At 50.7% G+C, this 16345-nt stretch overlaps 5 protein-coding genes across 5 annotated transcripts; 2 read left to right on the forward strand and 3 right to left on the reverse strand.

Annotated features, from left to right (window-relative positions):
- Positions 1 to 118: 118 nt before the first annotated feature.
- CTRU02_211389 (quinone oxidoreductase) lies at positions 119 to 1057 on the reverse strand (the record flags this gene model as incomplete). The annotated part of the gene is made up of 1 exon (XM_036720412.1): positions 119 to 1057. The coding sequence occupies one exon, from the start codon at positions 1055 to 1057 to the stop codon at positions 119 to 121; it is 939 nt and encodes a 312-aa protein (XP_036588155.1).
- Positions 1058 to 9553: 8496 nt separating this feature from the next.
- CTRU02_211390 (uncharacterized protein) lies at positions 9554 to 10127 on the forward strand (the record flags this gene model as incomplete). Its single annotated transcript, XM_036720413.1, has 2 exons — positions 9554 to 9911; positions 9985 to 10127. 2 exons carry the CDS (start codon positions 9554 to 9556, stop codon positions 10125 to 10127), a joined length of 501 nt encoding a protein of 166 aa, XP_036588156.1.
- An 850-nt stretch (positions 10128 to 10977) lies between these two features.
- Positions 10978 to 12241, reverse strand: CTRU02_211391 (alpha-ketoglutarate dependent xanthine dioxygenase; the record flags this gene model as incomplete). The annotated part of the gene is made up of 2 exons (XM_036720414.1): positions 10978 to 12002; positions 12142 to 12241. 2 exons carry the CDS (start codon positions 12239 to 12241, stop codon positions 10978 to 10980), a joined length of 1125 nt encoding a protein of 374 aa, XP_036588157.1.
- Positions 12242 to 13126: 885 nt separating this feature from the next.
- Positions 13127 to 13769, reverse strand: CTRU02_211392 (DNA replication complex gins protein psf3; the record flags this gene model as incomplete). Its single annotated transcript, XM_036720415.1, has 2 exons — positions 13127 to 13630; positions 13728 to 13769. 2 exons carry the CDS (start codon positions 13767 to 13769, stop codon positions 13127 to 13129), a joined length of 546 nt encoding a protein of 181 aa, XP_036588158.1.
- Positions 13770 to 14363: 594 nt separating this feature from the next.
- On the forward strand, positions 14364 to 15205 carry CTRU02_211393 (mn superoxide dismutase; the record flags this gene model as incomplete). The annotated part of the gene is made up of 3 exons (XM_036720416.1): positions 14364 to 14493; positions 14574 to 14839; positions 14906 to 15205. The coding sequence occupies 3 exons, from the start codon at positions 14364 to 14366 to the stop codon at positions 15203 to 15205; spliced, it is 696 nt and encodes a 231-aa protein (XP_036588159.1).
- Positions 15206 to 16345: the final 1140 nt, after the last annotated feature.

The raw sequence follows: 16345 nt of genomic DNA on the forward strand, positions 1-16345 counted from the left end.
GTGCCATTATTGAATATTACAAGTGAAGAATAATTCGTGTGCTAGTCGTGATTCGCATCTATCGTTTTATGTTTTTCGGCTGAAAACAAGATCCTTGACCCAGACTTTCATCTTACCCTTAGGCCTCTTGAGCAAGGTCATCGCTCACAAATACAACCCTCTTCCCACCCGAGCCGGCCAGGCTCCACGCTGTGTCAATGTCCTTGAAAGCTGCTGTGACAACACCCTTCCGCTCCAGCTTGGCCGCTACTTCAACCATTCCCCCAAGTTCCTGAGCATATTCTTCCATCGTCCAGCTTCCAGGCCCTGAACCGCGAAGGGCTACTCGCTTTCCACGCAGGATAGCCGCAGAAAGAGCAAGGTCTCCGTCGCCAGAAACGGAGCCAATTTGAACGTACTGCACCTCTTTCTGAGACTTTGGCAGGGCCTGAAGTAGTGCTACCGCAGCATCGCCGTAGACGTAGTCCAGCACAACGTCAACCTCGCCAAGGGCCGACCAGTCCGTCTCAGAGCTCAGTACAATGCGTTCATCGAGGTTGATTTCCGCCAATGCGGCAGCATTGCGAGCGATTCCCACAATACGGCCTGCGCCCTTGGACCTGACGACATCTACAGCAACGCGTCCACTTGCGCTTGTGGCACCCAGAATCGCGACAGAGAAGCCCGGAGATTGTGGTGCAGCACGTGCCGAAAGGGCCATCCAGCTGCTCATGATCGGGTTCATGAAGGCAGCGGCAGTGATGGGGTCGGCATTCTCCGGGAGGGCAACGACGGATTTGCGATCGATGTTGACGAACTCGGCGAAAGAGCCGGACTGGAAGGCGGAGAAGTAATAGCGTTGGCCGGTAGTGGGGTCCTCGCCGACGCCGTCAACGCCGGGAGAGTGGGGCAGGGTTGTGGAGGTGTAGTGCTTTCCGGAGGCCCGGGCTAGCACAAGACGGTGGATGCCAGAAGCGAGGACGCGGAGACGGATTTGCGTTGCAGAGGGCTCGGGGAGGTCTTCGACTGTGGTGTAAGTTGGAGCGGCGCCCCACGAGTTGACGATGGCTGCGTGCATTTTGCTTGTGCTTTTGTTACGTGGAAGACACAGCAACGGTGTCAATGATTAAAATGTTCGACTATTGGCTGGTATAAGAGTACTATAAGGTTTTCTGACATCGTCGAAGTCTCTTTTAAGGTCTTTATATATAATTCCACCCAGGCCCAGCTGCTGCGCTCCACTGTGTATGTAGATGAGTAAGACACCTCGATTGGCATGCAACTAAGACGTCAACCCTGCGAGACGCTGAGTGTACAAAACGTGGAAGCCCCGCGCGGCTGGTGTTACCTCAACCCGCGCGCGAAGCTGGACACGGACTAGCCTAATGTCGCGCTGTGGCGGCAGACATAAGCATTTTCCGCCACACGATACCACATTGTGTGGCACACACATGGTTGGGTGTTTGATGCATTGCGGGATGGGCGTAGTTGAACGGCACAACTCAGAAAAATGAGATCGAGACCTCATAATGGCCCCTAGGATTGAGTCTTTAAGATTCCATTCGCCAAGGTAGCCATCCGGCCGGTGTCTGAGGCGGCATCCCAACGGATATCCACTCGGCATGACGTGTCTCCGGCGTCTGTGGTGCCTGCGGATAATCCGATAGAGAATACCATTTCTCTTTGCTCGCTATCAATTGCAAACAGAAGGGTTCCTCAGCTGCGCTGGTATGAAGCCTTTTGGCGGCTCCGCATGTCATTGCATCAGTGTAGTACTAGTCGGCGTTCCGCTTGCAACTCGTTGCCGTTGGGCTAGCTAAACATCCCGAACTCCAGCTATACGTTCCTTGTTTCTATTTTAAACAGCTAAATATAGCAAGCTGTCTCTAATTGAGTAATTTGGAAGTGTTCGCTGGCCATGATTATTGATATTTGTTGAAAGTAATCAATCACCTCGGCGATACACAATCTGCCGAGGTGCTGATGTAATGTTCAGATTCAAAGTCGATCTACTAGAATAATCCTTCAGGTTCGGTTATTGCCGCGGTATGCCCACTAAGCTGCACTGGTTGGCTGGCGCCAAGCCGATAATCTGACATGCATCGGCGACTATCCACTGGGCGTACCGTTGTTTATTCGGAGCCTGGTACCTAATGACTGTTGAACTCGGTGATAAAGGCCACATACTACCAGTAGGTCAGCCCATGGTACTGGTTTTCGCCGGATGTGGTGCTCATGTGGGTGGCCACTGTGTACGTCTTACGATCTGTTCTCGGAGTTTGAGAAGCCAGAATACTCAATTATGGCAACGTCTAAAAGTTGGTCATAGATGACCAGGGTCGTCGGGTTGTCAATCTAGGTGATGTAGGGCATAGGAATGAATGCTGAATGCTGTCAACAATTAGCCTGATCGGAACCAAGACCGGCTCAGCCCGCTTCTGATGACACATCTACTGAATACTCTATATCGAAATGTCTCTTCGCCTGCACCGTTAACTATTTGTAAGCGAGTTATTAGAAAGCTTTGATCAACCTGGAAATAGCTTGGTTCTTTCTTGGTGGTGTGTAATAAAGTGGGAGGTTGATTGTCTCCGGCCTCCCATTGTGTTGTGTTGTAGATGACTGCTTTCGAGCAGATATGAGTATTCCTGCATTATTCCATTTATTGTCACAGCCACAAGCAGCAGCAGAATGAGAATTCGTGACGTTTCATTCACCTTCATATTACCAAGCTGAGTTTTATGATGTACCAATGCTTCTTTATTCTGACAAATGTTAACGTCTTTCACGTTACTGCTAGTTCAAACCTACACTGCCTTCAACCATTCTCTGTTTATTTCATATCCTAAGATCACTATGTTGTTGCATGAGTCCCTCAATCACTTCAAGACACGTCTGTTCCGAGTGAAGAATAGCAGGCTTAGAAAATTGTGTTCTTTTGAAATAAGTTGACTAACTACTGTTCGACTTTTTCATTCCTCGTAACGTTAAGCCATCCCCGTTTCACGTCCCTCTTAACTCAACTTGATGATCTTCTTTAAGAGTCGTAAGCATCAGAAGTGTAATCGGAGCTAGAGTGCTCGCCACAGCCCCGGCAGTAGCCTCTCTCGGTAATCACGTCTGGAAGCCTCCGCGTGCCTTGGCAACGGCCTTCGGCTTTGAGGGAGCACTTGCTTTTGGCATGGCGACGGGAGCGGTATCTGGTCTTGCACTTCATGCACTTGTAGACGGTATATCTCTGTGTGCACATTTTGGCTAGGGTTTTAATGCTGATTTGTTGTGCGATGTTTGAAGCGGTGTTGGCTTGCGGGCAATGTGTGGTCAGTTGTAAACTGTGGCGTAGTGTGGTTGTTTGCTTTGGCTTGTATTTGCTTGTTTGATGCTGTTCTGTAGAATCTGGAAAAAGAATCCAGAAAACGCATGCCTCTATTTAAATGATTTTCATGTGGAAAATGTGATTCAGAAAATCGGTGCAAGTGCGGTGACCTTGGGGTAGTCGAGGAGGTGAATTATTGGGATGTGCTGAACATTTGCAACTACAATGCTGGTCGCTCCAGCTGTACTGAATCACTTAATCTCTGTTTTTTAGCCACAAAGTAGTTTATAAGCTCAAGAAGAGTACACTATGTACATCGCGCCTTCAAAATTCTGGGGCTGTTGGTTTCCTCAGGTGCCTACCTGGGCGTTGACCTTTGGCTTCTTGCCATACCAAGATTGGCATTAGCACCATGCCTTCATCCCCGACTTCCTGATAAAGGCATCCAGAATTAAGATGACACATAAGAAGGAGGCTAGAATATCATGTGGCGGATGAAGCTGCCGCTGGGCGCCAAAAAGGATTGTCCTTTAATTACCGGCGCTCTGCTTTTCAAGTTCAACCCTGTTCTTCAGGTCTTCCAAATAGTTTCTTACTGGTTACCGGTCTTTCTTATCTTGAAGCTGGTGATAAAGATTTTGTGATTCAACCAAATGTCAGATGAGGGCAATCGGGTAATCTAGGCTGCGGTGAGATTGGTTTTCAAACTTCAACACTGTCCTTTAATATTCATTGGGCTTTACCTGTAATGGCTTGCTATCGGCTGCACGATACCCACATCGTGCGATGCACCTACTGCGCAACCCTATGTGACGGCATTACCTTGAGGCTTAACAACAATCAGTGGTCGATTGGCCCAGCGGTTTAAGGCATCTGCTTTACATAATCTGACGGTTCTCCGCTTCAGACAGCTGTATCGCAGAGGATCGCAGGTTCGATCCCTGCATCGATCATCGATTTCTTTTTTTGCAAACACCATTTTTTTATTTTCTGCTTTTTTTTTTTCCAAGATGGCTTTACCCCAGACAGAATCGAGACGAGTCCCCTACTTTTTTCCTTTATTGTTAAGTACAGAGAACAAGTATGGGACGTCGCGGGTGGGCATCTTCCACGGCCACGATATCTGTGACAGAGGGCAACCAGAAATACGTTGAACTTATTGCTGAGAGCGAAGACTGCTATACTGCACAAGTATCACAATTCAATCTTTCAATTGAAAAGCTGATGATGTCGTCAAGACCACTCTATAAGGTGAAGCATAGAGTATTATTGTGCTTTCCCTAGTTTTGAAATCACCCGCGGAGTTTTGAACCACAACTCAATTTTCAGCAATCTAAGGTACTATCAAGTGCTAACCCCCCTTTCTATTTAGAATTTTGCTCATTCGATAGGATCATGACACACAAGTACCTGTCTCACCATCTCAAGGTGACATTCCACTTCAAACTCCATAACCCCAGCTCATCCTCTCATGCCCTCCATCATTCTTGCCCTTTGCAGTTTTGATTCTTCTCTTTTCCGTGACATTTTGTCTCCGCTGCGGTTCAAATTATTGCACACCTACACGCTATCATTGCCACCAAGTTTGACGATAGCTTCAAAGCCATAGATGCACTAACTAACGCTGAGAAGACTGAAGCCAGCAAGCGATATCAATATAACTTGCACTATAGGTAGGTAGCCACCGAAAACGACTGTTAGCCCTGAGTTCACGGACATACATTGAGGCGAAGTCAGATTACCAGTTAAACCTTTCTCCATGTATTCTCGTGTTGATTCCTAAAATGGAGGATGATGTGCGCTTCAGGCGAGACGCTGACAGCCTGGGTTTAAATGCGGCACGGATTGCTGCCTTGCCGTCCTCTAACGTAGCTTGCATTGATATTCTTTATATTCATAATGAGCGCAATTCTCTGAAGAGCTGGCAGAACCAAGTCTTTCGCTCTTTCTCATGCACATAAGGTAGACATCTTTATGCGGCAAGATACGGAGCAGGGCCGTCAGCGCAACGACCATGGGTTTGCCGATTACGACAAATTGCCACTTAAATGCTTCGTCTTGTATTCACAGTCCCCAGAACATTTTTTCAAACCACTTACTTATTCGTAATCTTCATAATCACAATATGCAACCCATTGGTCGAGAGATAAAAGCCAGACCATAGTTTCCTCGCTCTGAGCTTGCCTTCTTACTGAGGTAGCTGTATCTTTTGGTGAGTGAGAGCCGCCAGAAGGCCGGCCCGGCTGACACCCTAGCAGACTTCCCGCGTGCCGGCTCCTCATCAGACGTAATGGGAACAAACACACGGGAGCTTGGACTACGTGCTGCTCCGAACTTGTCATTCTCCCAGGCTAGCAGACACCTGGCAGAAGACGATTTCAGATGAGGACACACCAGACGACCCTACCAACTTCTCACGGACCCTCTTCAAAGATGATAAGCTGTATGATTTTCCCGTTCATCAATGGCGTCGCGTTCTTCATAGCCTATTCTCGATTATTGCTACGCTTTCAAGAGTAAGTAGGCCACTTAGGCGATGATGAGCTCGCAGAGGAGTATCAGAAACTAGTGTAGGAAGGCAGACCAGCGCATGCACGTCCCGGTGGCAGACGAAGATGGGCTACGAGGAAACTTCGTCAAGCTGATGCGGCTAGATGTTCACGAAAACTGCATCTAGAACAACGGGCTTCAACCTGATAACCTCCAGGACTTCCACGGCCGCCTTGAGCCAAGTCATTCTCTTTGGGACTAGGCCAAATTCATGGGGGAGCTTCATCTGTGTGAGAGAGGGGTCATGTTATGGCAGCAAGGCGAACACAGCAGTGATGGTGGGCTTTAGCGACAATATGTTACGAGAGGATGCGGCATTGTGTCAGCAGCTTGAGAATGTCATTAGTATGGAGGAATGCGGTTGACATATTTAGACCCAGGTATGAGTAAAAGGCCTGCAAGTCTCGAATCTTGTGTTACCTTAAGGTATCCACTGCAGTTACCACTCGTGGGCCATGGCACGGGGCGGAATAGAAGTCCCTGGAGTCTAGACCGCCAGGGCTGACGAAACCGTCATTGGCATCCACATAGCCCGAAGCATCGGGTTCCTTTCACCATTATCCACCTCCGCGCCTGGGCGAAAGCGACAAGCCGTTGATCAGAAAATAAACCACTCATCATTGGCTACTCCGCAGTGGCGTCCAAGTCAAAGATCACCAGCTTTAGATAATTAATAAATAAATCATAGTGAGCTGTAGCTTCCCTAGTCTCTGGGCTCTTTGAGCCTCACTCCCGAGTCGTCAATGATCGCCGGTTGCAACACTTGACAAAACCGTCATTGATTTTTGGCGTCCAAGGGCGGCTTCCAGCTGATAGCTAAATATCAGCTCCCTCATTTTGACGTTTTTGCCATGGTTTGAACATGAAAAATGGATGGGTCATTTTTATCAAAATAGGTAGGTAGCCAGGCAATTGTGCACATATCTGCTGTTTACGAGAAACGATACGAAGCGCTGAGAGCACTGACTAATTTTCGCGTAACAAGGCTCAATGCGGCATGCACGCTGGAGATGGCGCAACCCACAGGGAACTTGGCGTCGATAATCATGTGTGGCTTTACAGTCACCAGGATGCGAGCCAAGGGGCCAAGGTCGAAATGTGGCTGTGAGCATGTGAAGCTGGGGCCTGTGATGAGACGACAACAGGTCAAGAGGGAATCAGAATGGACCGGGGAGGGGGAGGGGATGGCGGACTCCGGACGTGGCGCGGGGGGAATGACGCGAGATTCAGATTCTAACGAAGATGAAGAAGATGAAGAAGATGAAGATGCGTCATAGGTAAGGTTTTCGTGGTTGTTGTAAACGGGCTTAGGCTAATCGGGCAAACCAGACGTCGACACAAGCTTCTCTTCTGAATGGATCAGCAGCTATCGTCAGATTACGGTCTATATCTGGCTGACTTTTTTGCTAGCAGCTTCGCCCGGTTGCCTTTTTAGCCTGGGATGTGGACTGTGCCGAAGTGTCCGGCTGATGATGTGGCCATGGCGCCATGCAGCATGCTAAGACGATCCTCTGTTTCCTCCCTTTACTGGGTGCAGAGTAGGGTAACGACCGGTGCTGCCGGTTCCCGAGGCTGGTTGTCCTCCGTCGATGTCAGACTGCAGTAGAAGTCGGCCATTTGCCCACTTGACCGAGCGGCGGACGCCCCATCCGGTGCGGCTTCGGGCCCCTCCCTTTACCCTAAGGTAGGGTAGTAGTATTCTGTACAGAGTACCACTGTCAAAGGTAAAACGCACCCATCCCCTGGGCCCCCCTGCAACCCCCCTACCCTGGTGCCACACTCTGGCACACGAGAGTTGACCGGGGGTGTAATGAGATGAGGCCCGCTGGCGGCAAATGAGGCCTGGATGATGTTTCGATGGCGGCCCTGCAAGTGAGGTTGAGAACATAGAGTGAGTGAGTGAGTGAGTTAATGAGTGAGTGAGGGGATAAAGGGCTACATGTAGTTATTCCCGGACTATCTGACATGCCCCCCGCTGCTCCCACTCAAAAATCTTTCCCGCACCCTTCCCGCATCGTCACCGTCATTTGATCCTAACCCCCAAGTGCCGGCGCAGGGCGCATGTCTCGGTGTCTAAGACACCTCGAGACCCCTTCAGGGCGTTCACCGCAGGTCAGGAGGTGGTTGCCCTGGGCGAACAGGCGAGTTAGGGGAGCGGTCTGGGCTCAGGAACAACCGGAACAACCTTATCGCTTCATAGGTGCATGGCATCACATCATGGATCAGCGGTCTGTCTGTATAGCTGTCGCGTTTTTGTTGTGGCTTATCGACCTCGGGGGGCGCTTGTCAACAAAGCCAACAAAACTTTACTGCTCCTCCCTTGGCGACAAGGCCTGGGTACTGCCATTTACTATTATTATTGTTAATATTTTATGAGATTTTAACTACATCCATCCCCCCATCCCTTACCTCGCCTGGCAGATGTCATTTGCGGTCTGGGCGGACGCTGCACGCTTTCATCGCCTGACCACGCAGCCACCCTGGGCCACGTCGCGGGCTGTTTTCATCCAGTCAGAATCGTAGAGCTTACACCGTACATCGCCGCATCATAGCCAGGAAGACGAGATGGGGACCTCAGAGGCAGGGCGTGCAAGCGGGAAGTTTTTTTTTTCTTTCTCTCTCTCTTTCTTGGTAGTAGTGTACAAGCCCAACCAGTGCCGGGTGGGTAATGTTGTTGGTCCTGCATGACACTTCGATGTAGGTAGTTTAGTCACTATGTAAGTGTTATGTTTATTGTACCCATGTACCAGCCTACCGCCCCTACGAAAACAGTGTCATAACAGAATTTTTATTTTGTTTTTCTTTCTTTTCTTTCATTGCCTTTCCATTCGAATTTTTTCAGGGACAAAAGATCCAAGTCACGAAAACGTTCCGCGTCCAAGCTCCAGTTCTTCTTAACCCTTTTCTTACTTTACTACGTGGTTCGGCCCTTTTTTACGTCTCATCATTCGTAGGTTCGTCCAAGAAGCAAGGAGGAAAAGGAAAAAATTGCTTCAAAAGCCCCAGTTTAATGCCCAGTCCTGGCCACCTCCCGGGCAGCGTCCGGGCCAGACGGAGCTCATTGCACACCCTCCCGGCCCCATCGTCATTACTCATTCTAGCCTGAATTACCTCAGAAAGAGGTCCAAAGCAGCCCAGAATGCGGCCAACTTGTAACTGGGTTACATACGTGCCATTTGCCCAATGAGTCCACTAGTACACACACATCCTATGTACACACACACACACACACGCCCCCCTTTGATGACACCCACCCACCCATCCCATCCCATCCCATCTGATGCCATGGCCTGAACAAAGTCTCAGTGACTGCATGAGTAAGGATCTACCTGCTTCCGTTGGGCGCCGCCGCGGGTCTTTGATCGACGCGGCTTTTCAGAATTTTAGTGTACCTCTTCTCTCCTCGAGCGATCTAAGCTTTAGATTGGTGATCGCTGCATAGGGCCTGACGGCACTCGCGGCTTATATAGTGGGCTTAATATCCCTCCCCTTTTTCTGTTTTCTTTCGCCGTTTTCGTGAACGCCATAGACATTATTGTTCGACACTGCTTCGACCTCGTCCCAAGCACACGGTTCCTGTTTTCTTTTCATATTTAAAACCGGGCACCTCTCCCTTTGGATCACATCCATACCCACCTGCACTTATACGCATCATCCCCGATTATACATACACACAACCCCAAACATCGAAACTCAACATTGCCCAAAATGTTCGGCCGACAACAACGACGAAGCGCATATCCCAAGCGAAGCGGCTCAGGCTACTCTTCCTGGCCCGAGAGCGACAGCGAGGACGACATGATTAGGCCCTGCGCCGCCTCGTCAGAGAAGCCCGAGGCCCACGTTACCATGACCGAGTACGCTCCCGCACCCACAGCAACAGCAGCAGCGGAGCAGTCGCCGCAGTCGCGACGACCCTCCCTCGCTGGCCGCCGTTCCTCCTCCGATGACGCCGATATCGAGGAGCTTTGGGAGTGCATGCTTGAGCTCCAGCAAAAGTACCACTGTTACAACTCCACGCGTATGGAGATTGCCGCCGACAGCGAGGATGCCATGGAGATGAGGCGTACGTTCTACCGAGAAATCTTCTTACACGCAATTATGAATTAGTAGTGGCTTACACGATTAAAATCGAACAGCTACCCGAGCCTGCATGGATATGCTCAACGACTCAATCGAGTCGCTCCCCGAAGAGGGCTGGAAGAAGCTCAGCAAGTACCTCGTGCCGGAGTGCGAGGGGTACCAGAAGCAACAGAAGTGGAAGTTCTGGAAGCATGCCTGAGCCCCTGTGTGATTTCGACCACGCAGCGACAGAGACATGGCGATGTTTCTTTTGTTTTTCCCTTCAGCGATCCCCAGGAGCGCACGGCTCCGTTTTTAGAATGATACCCCCGTTTTGACAAACAAACATAAAAAGTTTTTCTGGTTTATTATATGGTTAGGCATACGGTTGCCTCATGGCTACGGCTGGTACGGCGAAGTTGGTCTCGTTTTTAAGTATCTCTTTGTCCCGGTTGAGACATTTAGTCATCCTCTACGGAAATATTCAAAGAAAAAATATTAATTATTTGGGTCAATCGTACTTTCACGACCCGTAACATGCTTTCCTCGTGTGTTTCTCTCCCCGCTGATTGGTGTGACTGTGATTCTGCCCGTGCCGGTCGGTGTATGATTGTAAGCGGAGGTTGTTGACATGACCACCGGCCGGTGAGGGTGTGCAATGTAACGTCCGATTGCGGATCATAGCTGACGGCGTCATGGCGCGCTCCCGATGTGACGGAGGCAGTGTGCTAATCTCTCTAGAAAGTCACATATACATCGGCTTGCAGAAGATCACCGAGTGAGTCACTGGACTACGACAAAACATGGCGGAAAACATTTGCCGGCGTGGCTTAGTTAGTCATGAGATATGGCCCAACACTAAACATGGTGTGATATGCACTTCGGAAAACACAAAAAAAAAACAAAAAAAAGTCAAAAAGAAGAAAGCAAGACATGGGCACTGGGCAAAAAAAAAGTAATTCAGAATTGAGTATAGCGAGTGGGTAAAAACACATGCCCAACTCTAATTAAACCGTAGACAAACATGATCGCCAAACGCCGAGAAGAATCATGTGCAGGCATACATACTACTACACAGCCGCAGCAACCTCAACAGGAAGTTTGCTCCCGGCGATATTGCACTGCCGGAACAACCGAACTTCGTCCTCGGCAAACGCCCCAACGACAGAGTGAATCAGGCCACGGTTGTGGAAAATGACGAAATCCCCCTGTTCCCAGTCATGTGCGTACACATGCTGCGGTGAGATGCCCGGCCGTTGGAGCCGGTGCACCGTCTCCCGCACCTCGGCCAGGTTATCCACCACCGTGCCGTCCGCCAGGTGCAGCTTCCGGACTGCGGACGGGTGGATCTGAAGGGCCAGCCGGCCCGAGACGGGGTTCCGCCAGCACATCGGCAGGATCTGTATTTTTTCCTGCTCGATTGGTGGGAGGTCGTCGAAAGGTACTTCCCTGCCCTCCGAGATGAGACCGAGACCGTCGGAGCGGGACTTGGCACTGCTCATCCATACGTAAGGGTGGGGTGCGTATTCCACCTTTGTGGTGCGGGCGAACTCTTGGTCGGCGGGAGAGAGGTTGTCGTACATGGCGTAGCCTGATACGAACGCCGTCGTGCCTAGCGGGACCGTCATCTCCTCGCCCGTGCCGTCGTCATAACGGAGTGTCTGCTTGCGTCCGCCCGGGACACGGACGGCGAGGAGGGTCGTCGCGACGGGCGGTGCGAGGCCGTACAGAGCCGCGTCGATGTGCCAGCGGTAGAAACGGGTGAAGTCAAGGTCATCCTCGGCGGGGATGGTCGTGGCGTGAAAGGTACGGTGGTGAGGGTGTCTGAGTCTGATGTCCTTCAGACCCTCATACTCTTCCACGAAACCGTTGCCAATGACCTGGACCTGGGGCTGGTGGGGAATGGTTTTCAGGTCAGGGTGCAGAATGGACCTCTTAGCATCGAGAGTCTTGCCGTGGCCGTATGACGCCGCGGCTTCGGGATCAAAGCGCTGGTTGAGTTCATACTGCGCTTTCGGGGAGACGTGGCCTTGGTTCTTGAATACGAGGACCTGGTGGTTGAAAAGGGCGTCACGGATGATGTCGAAGTCGGCATCTGCCATGTGTCAGTTTTGAAGTCGAGATGATGAGAGAGCATGTAGATCTTACCAAAGGAGGTTACCGATTTCACGGGTATTCTCCCAAAATTTGCATATCATTGTCATCATCCCATTATAGTCTTCATGTGCTCTTACCAGTAAGATTTTCGATATCAACGTTGGAGATGATAGCTCCGAAATCCACAGCCGAGTCCGCAGAAGGGACCAAGGGCTGAACAGTTACCTGAGAAGCCATGTTGGTCGGTATGAACTAAGCTTGTTGAATAGAAGGGTGCTCTAGAATCGTTGAATCCCGCAAACGTTCTTCAGAGTTTGGAAAAAACGAGTGTATTGAGGAGATTCTGACTCCTCTATCTATACATATGGGTTTGTGTGATGAGCTAGTGGAAGCGTAGTGGAGGCGCGGAAGCCGCCGATGACCTTACGCATTGTTATCTCAAGCCGCCCCGCCGTCAGATAGCAGATAGTGGCGGAGAAAGTCGATAGGCCCTATCTATCACTTGAAACATATGTCATGCGCATTTCCAACTGTATTTCACCGGCGTTCAGGACTTGCAACGGCAGGAGAAATATTTGTATTATGCAAAGGTTCGCCTTCAGCTTTTCCTCATCGCTGAATAAGCAGGCTACTTTGTCGTGTTGTCTCGGCACTACCCTGATAAGGCCGAAACGCGAAGCGTAGCCCCGCCGTTCTTCAATGTCCACCCCACGCTCCGTCCCACGCTTTGTGTGGTGTTTAACCGACCCAACTTTTAACACAGACGCCTAGTCTGGATAGCTGCTGTAATTCCCCTTCCCTGAGATCAAGTCGTGGGGTAAAACCCCATGTGTAACTTGCTGGGGATTTCGTTGGGCCGAGCTTCTCGGTCTCCGGGCATATTCCGGAATGTCCGAGTTCCGCGGCGCCGAGCACGCGGTCGCCTTTCGTGTCTTGAAGTCGCCCCGCCGGGGTAACTGGTTGTATACGGCACTTGGCGAACCACGATCTTCAGTTGCACCAAAAGTGCACTCTCTCTTGGCACGAGCTGGGCACTCGCTTGAATGGCGCGCAAGTCGCGAGCCGCCGGACTCTCGTCATCTTGGTCTTGGTTGATGCTGTATTGAAGCCCTCGTAGTCCTTTCAGTGCTTTTTGACCTTGTCCATCCACTCCTTGGAAGCCTTGGTGCCATCGTGCGCTTTGCGGAAGAGCCCTCTCTCCCATTCGTCCAGACCTCGGAGAAAGTCCTCGCTCGAACCGCCAACACCATCATCGCCTCCCTTGCGGGCGTGGAGAGCAATCTCGGCGGCTCGGGTCACGAAAGTCTTCCTCATCACCTCGCTCACCTCGCGCTCGTCAAACAGGTCCAGAATGCGAGTTCCGAGACCGTAAAAATGAGCGCTCTGATCCCTGACGGGCACAGCTCGTGGATCGGCTTTGAGCGCTTGCATGACTTGGTTTGATAGCGCGGAGGGAAGATTCAGCGTAACTGGCGCCTTGGAGTCTTCACCAGTGCTGGCAAGAGCCAGCATCTCTGCAAGCCATAGGGGAAGTGAAATCTGGGTTCCGGCTTTGAGTGCGTGACTTGGATTGTTATCGAGATAGCCTAGGTCGGCGGCATCAATTTCGAACTTGCAGGGGACTTTCTGATCATTGATTGTCAGCCATGTTTCCTCCAGCGTGGGAAGCGGAAAAAGAGATGCAGATGTGGACGAAGTATGATTTGGACAAGAGTAAACATACCTCTGCATCAGTCAGAATAGAGTCAATGTCGTAGTAGGACATTGTGAGCCGTGTAATGGATATCGTTTGGTGTCGAAATGGGATGCGACAAACAGCGAAATCCCAAAATTCGAAAATGTCACTGCGACGCGTCGAATTGTGATGTTGACGCGACCCCTCCAATAGTCTCCAGCCACATGAGGCGCCATTTGAGGCGGTGCAGGTAGCATCATCAACCAATCAGCACCTCTCGATTACCTGAGAACTTTCTTGCTACAGCTTAGAAGCTTGCCGAAGTTTAGCTGGAACGTGGAGGTAACAGTTCCCCACTTTTTGTGGATGACGACATTCTTCTTTCATTCGCCCTTCATACGCAGAAACCGGCAGAAGGTGATTAGCGAGGGCGAGCAGCAACCCGCTGCAGCAGCTCGGCAACCTGGGTACAGCTTTTCTGGAGATCCGAGCTCTTTCACGTAATAGCCGACCGAACCTCCCGCAATTGACATCATTTGTAGCTGCTATTGCATCTGTCAACCACCAATTGAACGGCCAAAGGTATATTCTATCTTTCCATTTCTACTCACAATTCCTCCCTCCATCACCTCTGTCTCTAGTGACACCCATTGACACCAGAAAGCAGACATAGGAACACGCACAATGTCGTCTACACTCCTCCGAACCGTCCCCGCCCTCCGCACAGCTCTGCGAGCTGGTGCCGCGAAGCCTGCTGCTGCCATGGCCAGCACCAGCTTCGTCCGTGGCAAGGCTACTCTGCCTGACATTCCCTGTGAGTAGCTGGCGCCCCTTACCTACAGTCGCTAGCTGGACCGTTTGACTACTTCGAGATGCTAACAAACTTTGATCCAGACGACTACGGTGCCCTTGAGCCCTACATCTCCGGCCAGATCATGGAGCTCCACCACTCCAAGCACCACCAGACCTACGTCAACGGCCTCAACACCGCTCTCGAGACCGTCGAGGAGGCCAAGGCTAAGGGCGACTTCGCCAAGGCTGCCGCCCAGGCCCCTCTCATCAACTTCCACGGTGGTGGTCACATCAACCACTCCCTCTTCTGGGAGAACCTCTCCCCCGCCAACAAGGACGGCGGTGGTGAGCCCACTGGCAAGCTGGCTGTACGTCTTCCATGCTTATCACAAACACTTACTTCCACAAGAAGACCATTGCTAACCATCCAACAGAAAGCCATTACCGAGGATTTCGGCTCTTTCGAGACCTTGAAGAAGCAGATCAACACCTCCCTGGCCGGCATCCAGGGCAGCGGCTGGGCCTGGCTCGTCAAGGACAAGACCACCGGCACCCTTGGCGTCGTCACCCGCTTCAACCAGGACCCCGTCACCGGCAACCTCGAGCCCCTTCTCGGCATTGACGCCTGGGAGCACGCCTACTACCTGCAGTACCAGAACCGCAAGGCCGAGTACTTCGACGCCATCTGGAACGTTGTCAACTGGAAGACTGTTGCCAGCCGCTTTGAGAAATAAGTGACGAAAGCAATACTTGTACAATAGTAATTTATTGATACCTCGCAAGAATTGATAGCGTTCGGTCGATGAACTTTTGAGTTGCGGATCGGTGATGAGATTTGATTAACTAAGACAGAGAGCAGTGATTCGGATCAACGTATAGCTGGCTTGAACTTTGCTTCACTCGCACGCCGTCAGGTGCCGATCATCTGTACCGCTCACCCAACCGGCGAAAAGAAGCTCTGTGTCGGTATTCTGCAGTGGGAAAGACGACCAACTGACATGGTGGATACAGCATATGTTTCAAATGCCCCTTGTCCAGTGACATCTTTTATGCCTCTTGTTTCGATCCAATCCGACACTACTTCATATTCGGGATTTGAGATCTTTCTAATGTCTCGCCTGATCACGGACGCCTCGATCAAGACGCCATTGCCGCTGTCGAAGACATCTGCGGCGGCAGAGAATATCTAATCTCAGACAACATGCCCTCATCAACGCCCATTCAAGATCGAGAGGGGGACTTCAATTATTCTCCAGACTCGCCACCTCTGTTACAGCACTGCAATATCTGCGCCATTCTTAAATGTCCTACCAGCCCCGTCAAAAATGAAAATCAAAAACACAACTTGTCTGTCTCGCCAACTGACTTGTTTACAGACACTATTAAAGCGTGCAAAGTCATGTATGGGTATAGTCTGTATATCAAGTCTCAGCATCTCCGGACTATCTCTTTGAACATGGGCTGCCACGTGCTACTAATATCGGCATCAAGCGTAATCTATCCATGAACTGCTGCCTTAATGAATGTGTTTGAAAACTACTGTTTCACTAAGAAGGTTTGACAGATCGAGCCATGCAACCGGTCAAATAATCTTAGAGAATGTTTTCAAAGTAGCCGTGGAATCGAAATCGACCTATCAGCCCCGTCCAACACGGGTTCGATGGCCGGGCCTGCCTACCTTCTGACCAGAGCTTTCCAACTACACAGACTCTTAGAAATCTTGGGGTCATGTTACGAGACCACAAATTGACTGCCACCAGAGTTTGAACTCCTGAGACCCGCTGCGTCACTCCAAAGTCAACCCCGGGAAGTTAAAATCAGCTGCGGCTGAAGTCTGAGCAGCAGGTGCTGTTACTAGTATTAAGTGCTTGCTG

The sequence above is a fragment of the Colletotrichum truncatum genome, assembly GCF_014235925.2.
Source record: "Colletotrichum truncatum strain CMES1059 chromosome Unknown Contig_0007, whole genome shotgun sequence".
Lineage (NCBI taxonomy): Eukaryota > Fungi > Ascomycota > Sordariomycetes > Glomerellales > Glomerellaceae > Colletotrichum > Colletotrichum truncatum.